The sequence below is a fragment of the Sander lucioperca genome, chromosome 9, assembly GCF_008315115.2.
Source record: "Sander lucioperca isolate FBNREF2018 chromosome 9, SLUC_FBN_1.2, whole genome shotgun sequence".
NCBI lineage: Eukaryota > Metazoa > Chordata > Actinopteri > Perciformes > Percidae > Sander > Sander lucioperca.
The window spans coordinates 24,402,439-24,423,252 of record NC_050181.1 but is presented as its reverse complement, the minus strand read 5'-3'; the positions used below and the strand labels follow the sequence as shown (position 1 = coordinate 24,423,252).

At 39.2% G+C, this 20,814-nt stretch overlaps 1 protein-coding gene across 2 annotated transcripts in view; it reads right to left on the bottom strand.

Moving 5' to 3' along the window:
• Positions 1-300: 300 nt before the first annotated feature.
• The window catches only part of vipr2 (vasoactive intestinal peptide receptor 2), a 68,591-nt gene continuing 48,077 nt past the window's right edge, over positions 301-20,814 (bottom strand). For both annotated transcript variants that reach the window (XM_031291039.2, XM_031291038.2), the window contains exons 3-13: positions 19,325-19,438; positions 15,114-15,205; positions 11,811-11,908; positions 10,540-10,672; positions 9,115-9,265; positions 8,615-8,675; positions 6,145-6,214; positions 4,483-4,574; positions 1,699-1,828; positions 1,508-1,549; positions 301-498 (exon numbers count right to left, since the gene is read on the bottom strand). In XM_031291039.2, coding sequence (XP_031146899.1) covers positions 325-498; positions 1,508-1,549; positions 1,699-1,828; positions 4,483-4,574; positions 6,145-6,214; positions 8,615-8,675; positions 9,115-9,265; positions 10,540-10,672; positions 11,811-11,908; positions 15,114-15,205; positions 19,325-19,438 — 1,157 coding nt within the window. In that variant the 3' untranslated portion in view covers positions 301-324. The remainder of the gene's footprint in view (positions 499-1,507; positions 1,550-1,698; positions 1,829-4,482; positions 4,575-6,144; positions 6,215-8,614; positions 8,676-9,114; positions 9,266-10,539; positions 10,673-11,810; positions 11,909-15,113; positions 15,206-19,324; positions 19,439-20,814) is intronic.

The window sequence follows — 20,814 nt, the reverse complement described above, 5'->3', positions numbered from 1 at the left end:
TATGACACCACTATCAGCAAGATGGCATTGTTTGTCAGTGCCTTCCAAAACTGTTACAACTCAACATTTCAACATATACAATCGTTTTCTAAACTAACACCTCTATAGTTAAGGTTTGTTCAGGTTTAGGCACAAAATCTACTTGGCTAAGGATTACGGAACAACCGTGGTCATGGTTTAAAAGTTAAAACCCAAATCTGCTCTGAAACGATGTGCAGGTCCCACCCATTTGTATTTCACCTCAACTTTGTGTTAAAATCATTTTGTAAAACTGTATTCGACCCAGGTCAACCTGGAGACTTTTTCCAAGGATCCCTCAGGTCCTCACAGCACTGTGGTCTCTGACTGCAGGATGGACTGGGTTCGGGAGTTGCGGTGAAACTGTACCATGTGCTCTGAACCGTTCCTGGAGACCAAGGTGCTGTTGAAGTGGTGATCTCTGCTCAGACGGCAGTTCAGACACATACTCCGCCACTTTCTCTTTAGCTCGCCTTGAACCTGCAAAAATAGATTAACAAATATTTTTTAACCTAAAGTTGAGGTTGAAAATGGTTCATAGTTTCGAATGTGACATCTAAAATTGGCCAACTTTGGTACTGCAGTTAACTGTGGTTACTACTCCACCTGGCAGCAACAACAATTTCATTCCTCTTTCATTTTCACGCCAGGTTTACAGTTGGGTGCAAAAGAGCGCTCTGGAACATGCATCAGTTTTGTCATTCTAGTCTTTTTGTTGGGACGTCATGAGGCTAAATCTGTTTAGACAGATACTGGACTGTGTGTATTTCTCTGTAAAGAAAAATTGTGAAAAAAAATGGACATAGCATCAGTGACGTCACCCATTGGTTTGTGGACTGCCTTTCTGAAGCCTCGAGTTTGGAAATTTGGCCGTCGCCATCTTGGATTTTTTTTAAACTGGCCGTAATGATTTCGGAACAAGAGCGTGGAACTGGGGAGGATGACGCAGCCAAGCCAGTGTTGTTTATGGTTGCAATGGCGCTGCGCGAAAGTTGCTGATTTTCAAACCTTCTGAAGTGAATCATCCAGCGGATATTTAAGACATTTTAAGGTGACCAAGCTGTTCTTGTTGACTTTGACGAAGTGGAAAAACAGTGAGAGGATCAAAGTTTAAGGCTTTACTGCGTAACTTTTTTATAATAATGAACGTCCGTTACATTCAAGTCATTGTCAAGTGAGTCTTCAGTCTTCAGAATGAGCTGCAGAAGCAGTACATGTTCATACAAATGGCACTCTGCTTTTTTTGACACTAGATGCTAGAATAAAATAATTTGAAATATTTTGAATTAAAAAAATCTAATGAAGGGATTTTGAAACACTCAAAATGTTAAGCTCTGACCAAAGAAAAACATAATTTACTGCATGTCAAATGTTTCCACTTGTATGTTTAAAATAAGCATGTTATCAGCTGACTGTAGAAATTCTCAGTTTGAGTGTTCACTTCTCATTAATAGTACTAAATATGTCATTTCATATAAAAAAAACTTACCTCATTGTTTAGAAAACAGTACAGAATGGCCACCACCAGACCCTGAAGAAAACAACGTTAAAGACAAATATCAGAAGTGATTCAATCTTAAATTTATAACATGAAGATGGACACAAGCACTTTCATTTATTAAGGAATATTAAAGACACAACCATGTAGTGATAGAAGTGGAGGGACTTATAATACAGCACCTGAAAGGATCCAAGGGCCAGGTCAAAGAATATTTTATAATCCTCTGCGATGGATTCACTGAGAGAAACGAAGACCACATAGTGGATCCCAAACAAAGGGATTAGCAGGAGAGTGGATTTGGCCAACCTCCTGAGGGAAACAAACCATTCAACTGTAACAGATGCAGTGTTTGTTCTTATTCTTGTTGTATGAGAGCATAATGTTGTTAATTTACTGTAAAGGTTTGCCCCAAGAAAATGTAACGTTTGTGCAGATAGTTTAGGTTTTATGATCCGAGTTCCTGAGCTAAAAAAAGGTGGTTTGACAGTTACTTGCTTTATTCTGGGCTTTCAAACGGTTTCTCATTGGATGAAGTTTGCTCAGCTGTTCTAAATGCAGTTGAAAGCTCAGAAATGGCCTTAAAATTAGGATTGTTTTGTCAAAAAAGGCAGTGAAAGGAACTTTGTTGGTTTGTGGTGCTGAAAGCATTACAAAATAAGAAACTCAACAGCAATGTGTCTTTTTTGAGAGAATGGGCCTCATTTGACTAACAGAGTTTAGCTTTTTGTTATTTTCCCAAAGTTTTAACACAACACTAAAGATTTGTGCTGTTAATTGGATATTTCACTAACCTTAATTCATCAAGATCTCCACATGGATAACAACAATTATCCATCCAACAGTATAGTCTGCGCATGTTTAGGATTTATTTCTTTGTGTTTCTTTTAACATATCTGTGGATGTCCTCTTTATCACCATGATCTACGGACAACACTTGATTATCCTGAGTAACCATAAGTCAATGCTGTCACCACAAATGTAATTCCATTAACTTCCATTGTACTGGGATGTGGAGGGCCACAATTCTGGACCCAGAATCCAATCCAAAATGGATTGGTGGAAAACCTGCGAAATGTAGATAAACTTAAAAAAAAGGAAGAGATCTGATCTGAAAGGGCCCCAAAGGCACTCGTCCAAAATAGACCAGAGAGTAATTACACCGGCTTCAAAATGCAATCAACTCAAACGGCCTTGGACGAAAAGAGCAGCAATTCATGTACATTTTCCTGCACTTACACGCTTTGCCTCCGTCTGACTTAAAAACATCTGACTGGTGGTTGTGATGGTGCAGTGGATATGACACATGCCTTTGGTGTGGGAGATCTGGGTTCGATTCCCACTGTGATACATCAACCAATGTGTCCCTGAGCAAGATACTTAACCCCTAGTTGCTCCATAGGCGTGCAACCTCTGATATATAGCAATTGTAAGTCTCTTTGGATAAAAGCGTCAGCTAAATGACATGTAATGTAATGTCTGACTTTTTGTGAGCTAAAAAAGAGGACACTCAGATGTATGATATATTGATTCACAGACCTAAACAATGCATTCTCACAAACGGGTTCGTATGATATCGTACAAAAACCTATGCTATCATATGATAGCTTACGAAATTACGACGACCGCTGAAGGGTCATATGACAGCCACCATCACGTGGCAACATGACAGTTTAGGCAAAAACAACTAAAAGGCTTTAAAAAAAGTCTGTGGTTTACATTAAAATACTGTTTTCCTGGGGTGCCTGGGTAGTTCACGCAGGTTCAAATCTGACCTGCAGTCCTTTGTTGCATGTCATTCCCCCCTTTCATTTCTAAGATGTTCTATCAAATAAAGGCCTAAAATGCCAAAAAAAATAAAAATAAAAACCCAAAACACAGTTTTCCTTATGTAGTACACCGGTTTCCTGGGTGAAAGTCTTATGTTTTCCCCTTAACTTCTTCTGGGACATGAACTCCACTCCCTCGCTCTAAAGCCCTGTGTTTTAGGACCCATCCACCGCCCTGACCTCCGCCCTCAAGGATTTTTGCTGTCTCATACAGTGGCAGTCAATGTGGCACAGTAATAAATACGTGGGATACATACAAATGGCAGTTTATTACTTTTTGCAGCTATATGTATGAATGGTTCATGAGAACAGCCTCACTCAAAACCCCTTGGAAAAGAAAGGGCACACTATCTGGACCTGAGTAGACAGACTTTGGACCCTATCTGGGTTAGTAGGTCCATCAGGACCTCTAAAATCTCAGCAGTAAATATCCCAAAATGGGCAAATAACACAGAAACTATCATGGCTGTGGGGAAGTGGAAACTTGTCAATACAACTACTCTTGTAGCATTTTATTCCCTCTAATATTCCCACATAAGATGGTCAAATCCACCATCCCATTATCCCTCTCTCCAGGCTGTCCACTCTGCTCAGCCCTACACTAAACCACACTGCACTGATTCTGAAGCTTCACCTGCACAACGGAAGATTCTGCAGTGGCTAATACCGGCTTTTCATCACCTCTCGCCTGACTCTCAGGATCCTAGCAGCCGCAGGACACGAGAATACCTGACAGCTCAGCACAGCTCAGATTTCCCTGCAGGGTAACATTGTCTGAAGATTAAACATAGAAGTATAGAGGGCATAGAGGTTTCACGCCCAACCCTCCATTTCATGAAGGCTGCATCATCAAACCGCTGTCTTGTTGAATAAGCGTTAGCATCACACTTATCCCTTCAGACAGCAAACACAAATGGGATAAAAATGTTCTGGGTATCTCAAGCAGACTCTTTTATCCACAGTAGCTTACGGTGACACACAAGCATGTGTAGCGTTTGCTTAATGACACACAAATGTTTCTTTTTACAGTTGAAGCCGAAGTTTGGAGCATATATCCAAGTAGGTAGATATAAAATTTGCATCCTGCTGTCCATGCTGTTTAAAGAGCAACCAAAGTCTGTGCCCCATGTGAGATACCTGTATTGTGATTGGTCGTTGCCACCCACATCAGGACACCTCAGCTTCTGAATCAAGATCCGAATGATGCTGATGAACAGGATAAAGTTCACCTTGAAGACGAGGAGGAAACAGAAATATCAGAGTAAGTCAGAAAACCCCCACAAGGGATGGTTTTATTTTGCAGTGTTGGACAGTTTTCCACCCACAGAAACAAATAAATGCAAAGTTAAAAGGAACCAAAGATGCACAAGAGAAAAATATTCAAAGTTGCTCAATCCCCTTTTCTCTGGACGGAGCACTTACTTGCTGTTTTCAAGTTTCTTCTTTGGATTTCTGTCTTAAAGCATTAAAATAGAATACAAATAGTCTAGTCATATTTTGTGAATCACCTTATAGAATTTTTGTGGCATTTGCTAATAGTTTGAATCGGTGCCCTTAGGCTGCTATCTGGAGCTGCTATTTGTGTGCTTGCTAAAAATTGATTGTCCAATCATATCATAGCAATTAGCATAATAAGGCCACGGCAGATCTGTCGTGCATGTATTTTCTTTACATGCCAAATTGGTGAAATGAAATATGAAGTAATCGGTTTTCCTGAGATGACTTTACCAAACACATCAGTTTATCCTGATCCTAAAAGACTTTACTACCCAGTAAATCAAGAAATGGCTCCTTTACTTCTATATCTTCTACATGAATCCTCAACTACACTTTGAGGGTTGCCAGCTAAAATAAGAAGTCTGTTTTTGTTTACTTCTGTCTAAAATCAAAGACTAATTGCTTCCAAAAATGAGTACAGATTTCGAGCAGTAGTGCAGTGCTATACTGGAGAAGCTTGATAGGAGTAGCAACAGTAACTCAGGGGAAAGGGTTAGCACCTTGATCCTTTTGCTGCATTCCAGTTTAACTGGGAAGTGTGAATTTCTGTGTTCCCAGTTGGAAATTTCAACTGGAACGCCCCCTGAAGTCGGATTTCCCACTCAAAAACTCGTGAGAACCGCACCAACCACAACCTTACAATCCAACATGGCTGCTCAGAGCATCAACAGTAGTGAAAGCTGTATGAAGTTTCTGTCTTTTTGTGTCTCATTAAATCAGCTGTACACACAGTACTGTCCATCTTCTATCTGGGTTACTACAGTGTTTGCGTGTGCAAATTAGTTGTTATCAACTGGTATTGCTAACGCCCTACCCTTTTTCCGACTTGTAACTGGAACGCAATCGACTTAAGCGTGATTAGGGCTGCAACTAATGATTATTTTCATAGTGGATTAATCTGTCAATTATTTTCTCGACTACTTGATTAGTTTAGTCTATAAAATGTCCAAAAATGGGGGAAAGTCCAAGATGACGTCTTTAAATGTCTTGTTTTGTTCAAAGATATTCAGTTTACAAAGATATTCAGTTTACTGTTGCAGAGGAGTGAAGAAACTAGAAAATATTTACATTTAAGAAGCTGGAATCAGAGAAATATTTACTTTTTTCATAAAAAAATGACTCAAATCGATTAATCGATTATCAAAATGGTTGGCGATTATGTTAATAGTTAACAACTAATCAAAAGGTAAAAGGAACGCAGCATTTATACCATCATCCATTTTTCAGTTTGGAAGTGCTTTTTGAACTGACAAGCACGTGAAACACCTGCAGACAAACAGGAGGTAATGAACCTTAACTTACCATAATGGAGAATCCGATTGGTCCGTTGATCACCCAGTTGGGTGTGGGGTTGTCATTTCTCTCCCAGCATCTGAGGACACCATAAACCACCATAACGCAACTATTATAGTACATACATTATATATTTATAAAAACATGACGGCAACAAAAAAGTGTGGATGGTTACAAGCAGAGGAAGAGCCAGGCTGCTACCTCCTTAACGTATTTTCACCAGACCTGAAAGTTTGATGTGAAAAATGAGTTTGCAAGGTTAAGTCTGGCCTAGAGCGTTTCAAAAGTCTTTCTCCTCTTAAAGTAAGTCTCATGTCCTTTAGGGGAAGTCTAAGTCCAAAATCCATCCATCCATTTTCGGGATTTCTGGGCTGCGAAGGCTAAGCAAGGTAGTCCAGACTTCCTTTTCCTAAGCCATATCCTTCAGCTCTTTCCCATATATCTCTAGGTCAGGTGGAGTATGTAATCCATTCTGCATGTTCTCCTCCCAGTTGCCCGGAAAACCCGAGGCATCATTATCAGTGGCCTGAACCGTTATAAATGACTTCTTTTGATAAAGGAGTAGCGTTTCTATTCCCAAGTAGCTTTCAGATGTCTGAGCTGCTCACCGGATCTCTGAGGATGAGCGCCAGTCACCCTGCTAAAGAAATTTATTTTTATTATATCCGCGATCTCATTTCTACTGTAAATAACCAACGTGGTACCGGTATAACTGATGCACCAATTTGTCCATTTTAACCTTACGTCAAATCTTTCAGCAACTCCTGATCTGGTTGTGGAAGAATGGACAAGCTCTTTCTCTACTGTTGCATTAATACTAAAGAGTCACAAGTCTTAATGGGAAAATTGCAAGTCAAGATGGAAGACTTTCAGGTCTGACATGGTAAAATAACACATTTGAAAGTAATGTATTGGACTAATGATAACATATTTGACGCTTTTTGGCCTGTTTGATGCTGTCAAGTCAAGTCCCAAAACATAATTGTTTAACTTAATCTCAACACGGGTCTTCAGTTTAAGTCTCAAGTCTTAAGCTTAACGCAAGGTCTATTTCTGGATCTTTCAATTGCATCTCACACGTTTTATCAAGTGGTTGAAAACATATTTTGTCAAGCTCTTATTCCCAAGGTTAAGAATCAACTTTCATGCTCAAGCTTCATTATCATTGTCCACACACTCTCTTCACACTATGCAGCTGTATCCTTGCTGTCCCTTGTTATCAGACTGCTGCTGTAATTGTTGTTGGAGTTGTTTCACAAAGTCAAAGAATACACCCACTTAGTGTGACTCACTCAATAATGAGCTGCAGTGTCAGCTGCTATGATGTGGAAGAGAAGCCGAGCTGATCCGTGGCAGCAGGTTCATAATGATAACTACTCCATCCAAATCACTCCAGCTGAATTATCTAATAAAGTGCTCTTTGACATGGTGGATATTTGTCTTATTATTCTGTAAACCGAGCCACATTTACATATGTTGGCTAAATCTAATCGATAAAATGTAAATTGTGGACTTAATGAAATAACAGATGCAGTCCCTGTTGAATATCAATGTGTGCAACTCTCTAATGTGATTGAAATTCCACGTCTCCTATTACATAATAAAATAATGAATGATAAACAATTCCAAAGAGCGTTTGACATACGTTCGTATATCCACTCGACTAAACAAATTACGGATAATTATTAATCTGGCAACACATGCAGAGTCCTGTGATACAATTGAATCTATGTAGTATAATTTAAGGATGCTATGATGTAGACAAATACCAAATCTGCATCACGTTTTCATGCTGATGAGCTGGCTCAAACGGAATTGCTTTCAGCTGTGATCCAGAATGAAAATCTGCGAAATTTATTGGACTGTTTTTCTGCTTATGGTGGAGATGTGTTAACATTCAAAGTTTTATTCAACCCCTTACTGTTCCAGTAAAATTCGGCAAAAACGCCAATCCAAGGCATACCTAAAATAAATTAAAGGCTGTTCTTGAACCATTTAGACTACATGCATGTCTTTGGTAATTCTTTAACGGTAACACTCTGAAGTTTCTTCTCCAATAGAGAGAATCAATTAGCATTGAGTAATACAAGTTTGAATATATACTGGAAAACAAGGTTTTCATTTCCGCCTGCATTCTTTTCAATAAAAAGATGCCTGCAGATGACTATTGCTGTGATTCATAAGCCTGAAAACACAATGGGGCTACATCAAGAAGTCTTACCTAGGGGCAGTTTAAATCTGATAACAATATCTCATAAAATGATTATTTTACACCCGTTTTAATATGTGTAATGTTTAGGCGTTTAAAAAAAAAAAAAAACGTAACTATGATCACAAACTTACGTATGTGATCTACAGTTGTTTACAGTAGTTTGTAATTTGCATAAATCAACGTAAAATTCTGCAGAATTCTGCGTCCGCAGAATCCCTGCGGCCCTTCTGATAAGTGATTGGTTCATGATTGGTTGGCCAGACTCACCCCGTGTCCTCTAGATAAATCCTGGTCATCACCCACGCAGAGACGAATACCGTGGGGATTCCTGCAAAATGCCACAAAAGAAAACTGATACATTCTAAGTTAAATATTACCTATCTGTATATTTAATTGTTTAAATAACAGCATTATTTATAAAAGAATAACATATATATAATTTATTTATTGTCCATTTTTATTTAACTACTATTCATCTTTGTTTATTCAGAGATTATATAAATGCATCGTTATTAAAAGAAATATATTACATTACAGTAAGCATGCTTATTTTTTAACTCAAATCTGAAAATTCATAACATGACATTAAATATTGAATTATCTTTTGCAACTTACATCTTTAGTAACACAATATTAAGCTAATACTTTTGGACATTAAATCATGTTTAGAAAAAGTATCTAATGCACACATAGCAAACAGGTAGTAGAAAAATATAAAATTAGGCCTATTCTTTTGCAAGAGGTTTTACGAAAAAGAAATTGCTGACCCCAGCCGATGAACATGTAGACAATAAAGTGTCTGTTCTCGGAGAAGATGACAACCAGCAGAGTATGGAGGTACAGACCCTCCACCAGCAGCCAGAAGAAGTTGGCCATGATGAAGTACTGGAAAAACACTAGGCTGGCCTTACATCCCACCTAAGAAACACAAATTTAAAAGATCTTAACGAGGTTCTGGACTTTGTATCATATGACCGTTCTTATACACTGGGCATGCATGTGGCGGCATAACCAGGAAGCAGATTGTCTGACGTTGCTCTGCATTTGAGAATCACGGATGTATGAGTTTAAAATACAGAAAATACGTTGGAGAAAGAACAACCATGTAAGCCTACCTAACCGAAGGCTGACGTACATCGTCGTTTCCAAGGTCTCATATCAACATAAAGGGGACACCCTATTGTTTGTCTTTGCAGGGCTGTATGTATGTGACCGCAGTGTTGGTACTTCCAGAGAGACACTGTGGATTAATCAGGCAATTATGCTAATTCTTCTGATATGTGGATTTACTTTACCCTTTTCCACCAGGGCAAGCAGAGTTTACCAGGAGGATGAGCTTTAATTTGTAGGTCACATTACAAGCAGCGAGTAGATGGGAGTATAAATGTCAGCACCCTTACAGTATTCCTTCATTTATTACAGAGATGCTTTCTCTCCAATATAAATAGTAGACAAATACTAATATAAAACAAATAGTAGAAGAGGAACGTTCTGGGACATTAGTCGGCTGAATAAGAAAGGATCAGGATCAAATATAAATGCTAAAGAGCATCAAAGGTTTTAGAAAGTAGGCTATCAAAAGCTGTCAAGTACTTTGTCTTGTGTGCTTCTTTTCTGGGGCATTTTTATGCCTTTATAAGATAATGACGAGAGATGAGACAAAACGTAACGAGAGAGAGATGCAACTTCTGGCTGGATTCGAATAGTGTAATTTGCGTTTCATGTTAAGCACATTTCCTGATTTAAATAATCATTTTGTTCATTTTACATTTAACACTGATGACTGTTTGGTTTTGTTAGTGTAAAAAAAAGTATTCCAAGTGTGCTGAATATCAAAAAAGACAACATGCAGGCAATCACAACACAATGTATGATTAAAGAGGAGTTCAGTCATCCCAACTAAATTAAATTCTGGTATTAGTAAATGAACTGTCACAGTAAATGCTTTCCCAGTTTTTATCATTTTATAAGAAATGAGCCGCTTGCAAATATTTCCAGTAAATAGAAAAATGTTGAGTCTCATTTCTGTAAAAACTCATTTTCATTTTCATTCTAAAAACTGTGGCTGGCAGCTTCACGCTAAGACTGCTTTCCTTCTGTGACAGTCGTGCTGTTAAACACACGAGTGTGCAGCTTCCCGTTTCCCTCGGGACACGACTTGGCTCGGCGCTGGACAGAGGTGGTGACCTCACCAGTGACGGCTGGTTGGAGCACTGCGAGGTCCGATTGAAGAGGATGTCGTCTTTCACCAATACGGCCACAGCTCTCAGGATGAAGGAGAAGAAGAGGTTGAGGTGGATGTAGTTCCTGGTGCAGTGGAGCTTCCTGCACAGATGTTACACACGATATACAGATTATAGAAAATAAACTTTCTCGTAGGATGCGTTACATATTGACACACATAAGTTCAAAAAGCTCCTTTTTTTTAATTTAAGTTGCCCACTTATTTTTGCATCAATATTAATGATTAAGCAATGCCAGTTTCAGCAGGTCCTTCAAACCATACAATGATATGGATCGTTTGTTCCTACCCTCTGATACTGTCCTCATATCTAAACCAGAGAACGTCGGTTACAGTTTTGAACGCAAAGGTCGCAGTTTTAAACATGCCTTTAACGTTGTGAAACAGTCGCAGTTTGGTTACGTTTAGGCACAAAAACTACTTAGGTTTATAAAAAGATTGTGGTTTCGGTTAAAATGAGACGTTACTTCACATCCGGTTACTTCACATCCGGTTACTTCACATCCGGTTACTTCACATCCGGTTACTTCACATCCGGTTACTTCACATCCGGTTGCGCATGTGACGCTGAACGTGACATTCTTGCGGTATAGTTTTATACATTTTCAAACGGGAATCAATCCCTGCGCTCCTGGGTGAAAGTCCTGTGTTTGTTTGACTTATACACCACCCCAACCTACCTTGGAAATTTAGTGCCCTTATACTTTGTTTATTGAGAGATAAATGAGCCCTTAAAACATGTTCGTCTCTTGATTAAAATATATTTTAGCTGCAAAAGCTTCACTAATTTCTGGTCAAACCTCTAGTGGCGTTTTAAAACTAGTCCCAACAGAAAGAAGAAGAAAAAAAAGAAATCAACCAATCAACATAATGTAATTTAACAAACTGAAATCCAATTAAGCTGTAAACTGAGACACACACACAAACACACACACACACACCTGTTGACAATTAATGATAAAATCTGTGAAATTATAATGTGCTAATTGCCAGTTCATTCATTGTTCATTTAAAATCCAATTAAACTGTGTGGAATTGGAATCAGCACACAACGACCTAAAGATGAGCTTATAATTAACACCAGCCACTTTTCTTCAGTAATTAATCTGTTTTTTCCCCCCCGAGTATCTTTTAAATGCGTTGCATTTCGGTGACCCAGCGTCCTCACGGGAATAACTGAGGTTTTATTTCATGTGATAATATTGTAATGTTTGAACTTACCGGAACAGACAGAGGATGGCGCTCCCTGTGGTGAGGGCGATCAAAGATAGACTGTGACCCAGAGTGTACAATGTCTGCACGACCATGTAGAAGACCAACTGCAGAGACAGAGAGAGAAGAGGAGCAGGGTTTCAGTTATATACAATGGCAGAGTTAGTGGGGCAGTCCAGAGGGAGATCTCTAAATCTTAATCTTACTGAACGTTGAATTAGTGTCAAGTTATAGAAAGAGCAGGGACTAAAGTTACAGGTTATTGTGCGTACACTCTCCTCTGATCAGTTAACGAAGAGGCACCAGAGTGTGTTTTGGTACTGAGGTGATACTCCATTCCTTCATATTAATATTGCATATTTTAATGTGTAACAGCACGGCATCTGTTGCTAAGAACAGTTTTCGGCATGAAGAGCTGAAGAACAGGTAATTTCCTGTTAGAAATGGAAACAAAGAGATTGAAATCTGCTAATAAATTGTCTGTCTGTCTGTCTGTCTGTCTGTCTGTCTGTCTGTCTGTCTGTCTGTCTGTCTGTCTGTCTGTCTGTCTGTCTGTCTGTCTGTCTGTCTGTCTGTCTGTCTGTCTGTCTGTCTGTCTGTCTGTCTGTCTGTCTGTCTGTCTGTCTGTCTGTCTGTCTGTCTGTCTGTCTGTCTGTCTGTCTGTCATATGCCCCATCTCATTTGATCACATTCCCTTCTCAGATCACACACTTTGAAAGAGGGAAGGAGATATGCTCAGACAGATTCATTGGATATTTTTGTACTTATTTGAAAAGTTGTATCATATACTTATATTGTTGTACTTATGATGCTCTCATGTCTGAATAAGTTAAATATCGAGAAGTGGTATAATCTATAAAGTACTTTAATTCTTGAGTCACGTTGTCTGCTGCTCTCAGATAAAAGTTGGCACTCTGTCTCTTTTTAAACTTCAGTGAACAGCGGAAAATACATTTTCATTCCTTTATCTTTCTTTACAGCATGAAGCTCCTTTGATTTCAGGTGAACTAATCCACTTGTCAAAAGAAAAGCATGACATCTGTCGAGCAGGTTTGCCATTTCCCTTTCTCTTGTATGAATTACAAAAGCTGCAGCATATTCATGTTTTGGCCTTTGAACCCTTTCACACAGCTGTTAAAAGTTTCCCACTAATGTATGAGGAGTCTGTGAGAAAAAAAAATGCACATTTTCTTCCTTTGTTCTGCAAAATACAACAGCTAAAGGTGGACCACTTCGGACCGACTTGGGCATATTGTTCTGGACGGTGAATTGTATTAAGAAGTAGACTTGCTCAGGCTGGGAGACAGGAGGAAGAAAAAGCAGATGAAGATGAGAAAGGCAGAAATAGGAGAGTGAAAGACAACAGGAGTGAAATAAGGAGACAGAGGAGAGACAGTGAGACAGTTAGTTTAACGAGCACAATGGCTGATTCAGAATAAGACCAGTCGTGTCCCAGACTGAACCTTAGCAGTGAAAGAGGAGGGGAGCAGCAATTATCACCGCAAGGCAAACAAGGCCAAGCATTCTCCTCACCTCAACTTTTCTTCTGTTTCCACAAACTGTTTGGGTGGAGGAGGAACCGCAGCACACCCAACAAATAAACCAAACTTGCAAAGTATCATAACTGCCTTGTTATACCTTCACGTAACCTGACAGGCCAGATGGTTTGCCGTCATTGGAAACTGTTTGGAAAAGGGCAGGCGCTTTCAAAAAAACCAGGCTAGCTGTTTCTCCCTGCTTCCAGTCTTTATGCTAAACTCAGCTAACCATCTCCAGGGTCGAGCTTATTATGACCCGGATAGATTAGAGCGGTGTCAATCTCCTCATCTTGCTCTCGGGAAGAAAGCGAACTGATTCTTTAAACGAGTGCTTTGAGTTGCCTAAAATAAGCTTTAAAAAAATCATGCTTTTGTTGATCCAATTAAATATATTGACAATGAACGTCTTGCAGATATTTTCAGTATTAAACTGCGATTTTTGCGACTTTGCGAATACAATTATTTACAACAAGTCCTCCAAACCATACGATGATATGGGTCGTTTATTTCTACCCTCTGATTTGACCCACAGGAGCGTTTTCCGTCCTCATATCTAAACAAGAGAACTTAACGGTCACAGTTTTAAACACGTCGTAAACATTGTGAAATAGTCGCAGTTTGGTTATGTTTAGGCACCAAAACTACTTGGTTAAGTTTAGAAAAAGATGGTGGTGGTTTGAGTTAAAATCATCTGTTACGTTACTTAACTTTATCGGCGAAGCACGTGACACAGGACGTGACGTAGCTCCGTTTGTTTCGTTTGTTCCGTAAAGCAAAAAAAGAAAACTTGACATTTACTTTTACTTTCAAACCGGACATGAACCTCGGTCTCCTGGGTAATAAGTCCGGTGTTTGTTTGGCGCTCTTATACTTCGTCACCTTACTTTTTACGACTTCCTGCTTTGCTACAGTAATGATGACAGGAGGCCACTAGAGGGCGGCGCCACTATAAACGTAAATATGAGTCGTAATTGCTGCTTGACCAAGCAACTTATGGGAGCATTTTTAGGGGGAGGACAGTCATTTATTATTTATAAAATTAATTCAAATGTTTCCTCATTAGGTTGATAAAAAAAATTTGCTGTTGGTTTCATGTCTGAATAAGCACCCTGGTCACTTGTATGTAGGTCTGGTTCCATATAACTTTCAACAGGGCACAGGTCTGAACTAAATGCTGCCAGATAAACGTAAAGGCTGCAGCAGTGCACAAGTTGAACATCCAGAGAGAAAGAGAAAATGACATATACGTCTTCTAAGATCACTGTAATAAATGTACTTCTTATCTTAATCATCACTTCTCATGCACAAAGAAAATAAAAATCGCCGGAGAAAGAGCCAATTTTGTGGAGGAGATTCTTGTCACATCAGATCAGTCAATCTAGTTTCCTCTCGGGGCCGAGAAGATTAACAGTCTCTCCCTACAGTTTCATTTTTATCCGTCTAACTGCATGCATGAATAAATAAATAAATATCCAGCTAAATGCTTTAAATATAGCATGTGAGCTGATAGGAATTAAACTTAACATCCTGTCATTCAGTGCTACGCACACACAGAGTGCTCACATTTAAACATGTATCACACTACTGTCGGGCAGATTGACCTTACGCAAAGCCTTTCATCGTGTTAATTACCAGTCGACCCCTGCAGGCTTCATCGATTACAGGCCATTAATGGTCCATGTTATGTTGCAGCTCCTTTTCCTGCTGCATAGTCACAATTCATTAACGCTCAGGTGGCATTTACAGCAATGGCAGGGAAGACCTTTTTCTATACCTTGTCCTGGCTGGTGTCCGACCCACACACGCTGGTGATGTTTGGGAAAACGTCCGACCATCCCGCTGACGTGCAGTTCCTGCTGATGTTACCTGTGAGCGAGAGAGAGAGAGAGAGAGCAAATTATCTCCACACTTCACCCAGTCAACTGAGACTTTTTTTTCTTCCTCCACTTGTGTTCACTGCAACAAGAACACAAATGTGTAGGTTTAAAGGCTGGTAAGGACACAGGGTGGGGTGGAATATACAAAGGAGGCATAGAAAAAGAAAGTTTTTTTAATATGTCACCAAAACAAACAATTATTCTGTAACTTGATCTTGGGAACATCAGATGTTTGTTGCATTGGTAGTAAATGCAATAAAGAAAAGCAAGCATATTTGCAGAGACTGTCACCCCCTGAAAAACGGTTGTACAAGTAGCAATTACGACCTATATTTACGTTTCTTGTGGCGGCGCCCTCTAGTGGATGTAGTAATGATGAAGACTTTCACCCAGGAGAGCGGGGTTTGAGTCCCTTTTGAAACTAAGGTACATGGCAAGTTTTTTTTTAACCTAACAAACAGCACATTTAGCGTCACATGCGCAACCTTCAGGAAGTGAAGTAATGTCTGATTTGAACCCAAACCACAATCTTTTTGTAAACTTAAACAAGTAGTTTTTGTGCCCAAACATAACCCAACTGCGACCATTTCACAATGTTAAAGATGTGTTTAAAATCACAACCTGTACGTTCCAAACCGCGACCGATGTTCTCTTGTTAAGGTATTTCCATTCTATTTTATGAAACGCTCCTATGGGTCGCATTAGAGTGAAGAAACAAATGACCCATATCGTCGTATGATTTGGAGGACTTGATGTATTTGGAGCAGTTGACTGTGGCGTGAGTCCTTTGGGAGATTTCACAGTTGCAGTTTTTCTCATACCGTAATAATTCTGTACTTTTGAGAATGATTTTTAATGCAAGAAATGTAGTTTCTAATGGAGTATGTTTTTCATTGTTGGGTACTTTTCTGTAAGTAAAAGACCCAAGTACTTCTTCCACCACTGCAGGCTAGCGAACAATAACAATGACATGATAGCTTCTGAGAGCTGTCCGCATATTGTTCAAACGACTAAAATCAACACTGGTTTCTTTTAACTATACCACAATCTTTAACTAAAACATTAAACAAATCTTTTTAGTTGGCCAAACTTCACCCGACAATAATGATATTGGCGATACATCAGAAAATGCTCGGCTACATTGCAATCGTAACATACGCAGAGCGGATGTTCCAAACTATGCTTCCACTATAAATCAAGGAAACTGGCGACACTGGACACGAGAGCAGCGCGTAAGTGGTGCGTATGCTTCGCGGAGATCCGCTCTACAAGCGTTAAAATAGGATAGTCTGCTATTTATATTTTTTACACAAGGTGTGTGCAGCCCTTTTACACAGAAATGGATCATAAAGTGTCTATATTTCTTTTAAATTAAACTACCGATGTACAGGAAATTACTTAATGACTGCAAAGAGTATATTGGCAATTTCATTTTGAGAGTTTCTGTTTTTATTTCTTGTTTCCTGTCACATGCGTCCTCTGATAACAGCTGACAGTAGATTGACTTTTCACAGCGCTGTGCCAGCTCCAAAAAACTGAAGAAACAACAACAATCCCAGAGGGAAAGCTAACCGTGTCTCCTGTGACTCGCACAGTCCTACGCCGTGTGTGTGCAGCAGGTGTTGCCAGTTTAAAGATACATTCTGCACCACATCTGCTCCGCGAACGGTCCGCATACGTTACGCGCTCAATGTAGCCAAATCATTATACGAGTCATTGTTTGCAGCAGTCGGTCGTGCTGGAGGGCACAAACAAACAAACTATTTTGTCATTTATGAAGACAGAGAGAACTGCCAGAACAGCAGGCTTGACTGTTTCACCAACCCTTTCACATTTCCTGAAATGTGATGTTAATGTGGGGAAAATGTTGCTGAGTAAAGCTAAATAGAGTAAAATAAAGAGTTGGAGGCAACTTTAAAATGCTTTGTATGCATTTAGAAAAAAACCCCAATAAGCTAAATTTGTGCCAAATGTTGGTTCGCACCTTTCGGAAAAAAAAAAAAAAAACGTTCTTTCTTAGTACTTTCTAACAAAAAAAAGTAATTCAATAATTTAATGATGCCTTGTTTAACGATTCCTGTTGATGCTACATGTTCATCTTATATAAGCCTTACTATTTCTGTAAAATGTAACTTTAGGGGTTTTGGATCCGTCCCAGACAGGGAAGCTTCAAAGTGAACTTTGGCTCTGAACAAGCCGCTGGGTGCTTACGTAATATTTAGTCATCAATGTAAATCAGAGCGTGTCCTCAGAGTGGAAATCCAAACTGCCATCTGGTCAATGGCTGGAAAAAATCTGATGGATTCAGCATGGAATCCACTGCACACATTCACACAGACACGCTATAACAACGCGAGGTCAAAGCGAGGACAGAAAGCCTCATCAGTTTAAATACTTAACCTCTCAACTCACTGTAACACGGACCACAATAGTCTTTTGTCTGAAGATATGCAAAACCTGAATAGGGGTTAATCAACACTAAAATTTCAATGGAATGTGGATTTGATTATACTCGTCATTATACTTGTTGACACGTCTTCATACCATACTGCCAGTGAATCCCAAAACAACATACGCATATGACTGTCCTGTTTAACGTTGTGAAATGCACTTAAAGACCTGCATGGTTTCAGTGCGATTTCATTTTTGTCTCAAATCGTAGGCATCTCTCCTTGACCCGCTAGCTGCCTGCCCCCTGATCACACCGTGGAACAGCCCGGTTTCAGGAGACCACACAGGTCGTGAACGTCAAACAAACACTAGAGGCACAGGCTGTGCACCAAAATACAACAAACCACTCCAGCCAATCACCGACAAGATGGTTGGGGGAGGGGGGTGGTGGTTAGTGACAGTTAGTTAGTCATGACAGTTACGGAAACATGGGGGGGAGGGGCGAGCTTGCAACTCATAGTGCACGTTTAAAGGTGCAGTAAGTGATTCTACGCAAAGATTGTTGATATTTGAACTCAACTGCCAAACAAATACAAGCCCCCCCCTTCATAAGCTCCGCCCCCCAGATTCACGGACAGATAACTACTGACTGGCACTTTCGAATGTTGCCTCCCCCCCTCTCACCCCTACCATCAACTGTCCCTGCCTGTTGCCGATTGGCTGGAATAGTGTTTTGTGGCTCTTGCACTCCTTTCTGCTTGTTTTCCATTTACACAGCCAGGGCTGTGTATTAACATCGGATTTTTTTTTAACGCAAACCGAAAACAGAGAGCTAGGGGACTGTTAGGAGATATTCACAGATTTTGACAAAAAGTGTATTATATTGGATTAACATCACTTACTATACCTTTAACCGCAACATGTGACAGCGGTTGCAGTTTTGATCATGTGACCGTTCAGTTTAACGTAACGGTAGTTAACATTGTGAAACGGAACTAGTTAAGTCTAGGCAAAAAAAAAAAAAAAATTGGTTAGTTATGGTTAGAAAAAGACCAGGGATTGTTATAGAATGAGTCACGGACGTGTCCCATTAAAGTACCGGAACTGTGGAACAATATGCCTTTGGATATTAAAATGGCAAGCTCACTCTGTATTTTTAAAAGGAAATTAAAAATGTATCTTTTAAATCTGGCTTTTAATTTAATTTTGGGTAATGTTACAATATTTACAAGTGTAAATAATTGTTTAAAATAATGTTTTAACCCTTGTGTTCATTATATTCTGTTGTTTTTTAGTTTAAAAAAACCAAACATTTTATTGTAATGTTGTAATTTTTAGTCTCTTTCTTTTTCTTTCTCATCTGTGTTTGTCTGTGTAATTTTGTACTGTGAACCACTTTGGGCTGCATGCTTGCATAAAAAAGGTGCTATATTAATAAAGTTTAAAGTACCCACCTCAACAATTGTAACTATGTCTTAGGTCCGTAACAAAGTCGGTTCATTTAAATAAAGTGACGGTTGAAAGCGACCCAGAAAGTAACTGTATGTGAGGACTGTATCTACTCTCCTGAAGTCTACTTGATAAAATGTGACCATTCAGATTTGTTTCAACTTTTCTTCTGCTTTTTATTCATCTGCCTGTTTAAAAAATGAATATGAAATAAATAAATACAAAATAAATAAATGTAAATAAGTGCATGATTGAACAAGTAACCCACCATTTCTGCCGAATACAGTCTTGAGGACTCGAGGACAGGGGATGGTGACGGTCTCTCCGATCTCAGTTTGCTTCCAGCATGCAATGTTGTCCCACACTCCTTTGCATCCCGACTCTGTCAAAAAAACAAGAGTAGGCTTCATGAGTACATTTTCGCACAGAAACGTAAACTAAAGAGACTGTCCTGTCCAGAAAAACAACAGCATTAGTCAGAGTAATCGACGACGGCGGCTCATGTCCAATCACACCATGCACAGATCTCTTTTCATTTATAATTGGCAACATAGCCAATACAGCACTGAATCACTGAGATGCCAATTCACATGGGAGTTATTAAAGGGTAACTAGCGTTTTTTTCAACCTGAACCCTATTTTCCTGTTTTAATAATAATAATACATTTTATTTATAATGCCCTTTTCATCAAAAGATCTCAAAGTGCTACAGGTTAGAAACAAAAAAGATGAGCAGTTTAAAATAAAAAATAGTTTTTTTTTTTTTGTTTTTTTTTTTAAAACATCTAAAAAGGGACCAAAAGCTTTGCTAAAAAGTAATGTCTTAAGACTTTTTTTAAAACAGTCAGTGCATTGAGGTGCCCTCAAGGTGTCAGGGAGGGCATTCCACAGACGTGGGGCAGCAGCACAAAAAGCCCTATCTCCCATTGTCCTGAGTCTGGTTCTGGGTATGTGGAGTATGTTTTTGTGTCTAAGTGACTGATGGGAATAACAATCTTTGACATTGGTCCAGTATTAAGTGAGATCGCTGCAGTCGGCAGCGGCGAAACAACCTACAATGTAAGTTAATAGGGCATTTGTCCAGCTTCACAGGCTCAGATTAATATTCTAAGTTTCTGACAACATTATGGAAAGGATCCCTTCAGAGATAAACCTTTAAAACCTCTTTGAGACCTTTCTGTTTAACCAGAAACAGCTCTGAAGCCGCTACCGCTAAACCCACCAGACTCCATTTAAAAAAGCAATACTTTTAGCGTGTATAGAGCCAACATATTTTCACATGTAAATCGGTAAACTATGTGTTTATTTCAACCAAAACTTGTGATGGTTGGAAAAGTGGAAAGATGACCCAAAACATTTTTTCATAGTTTTATTAAGTTTCGGTCGACTTTGAATGAAGTGTATTTTACGATGGTAAAATCACTGTTTATTTACATGGAGTCTGGTGGGTTTAGCGAAAGCATTTTAGTAGATGTTTTTATGTTTTAAAAAAAGGATCTTTACTCTTTAACAGAAAGATCGACCTCCTTAGAAATCCTTTCCATAATGTTGTCAGACACTTAGAATATTAATCTGAGTCTATCAGCGGCAAAACGAGCACTTTTGTGAAGGTAAATACAAGCTGGACAATTGCCCTGTTAACTTACATTGTAGCTTGTTTAGCCGCTGCCGACTGCAGCGATCTCGCTTAATACTGGACCAATGTCAAAGATTGTTGTTCCCATCAGTCACTAAGACACAAAAACATAGCAAAATAGG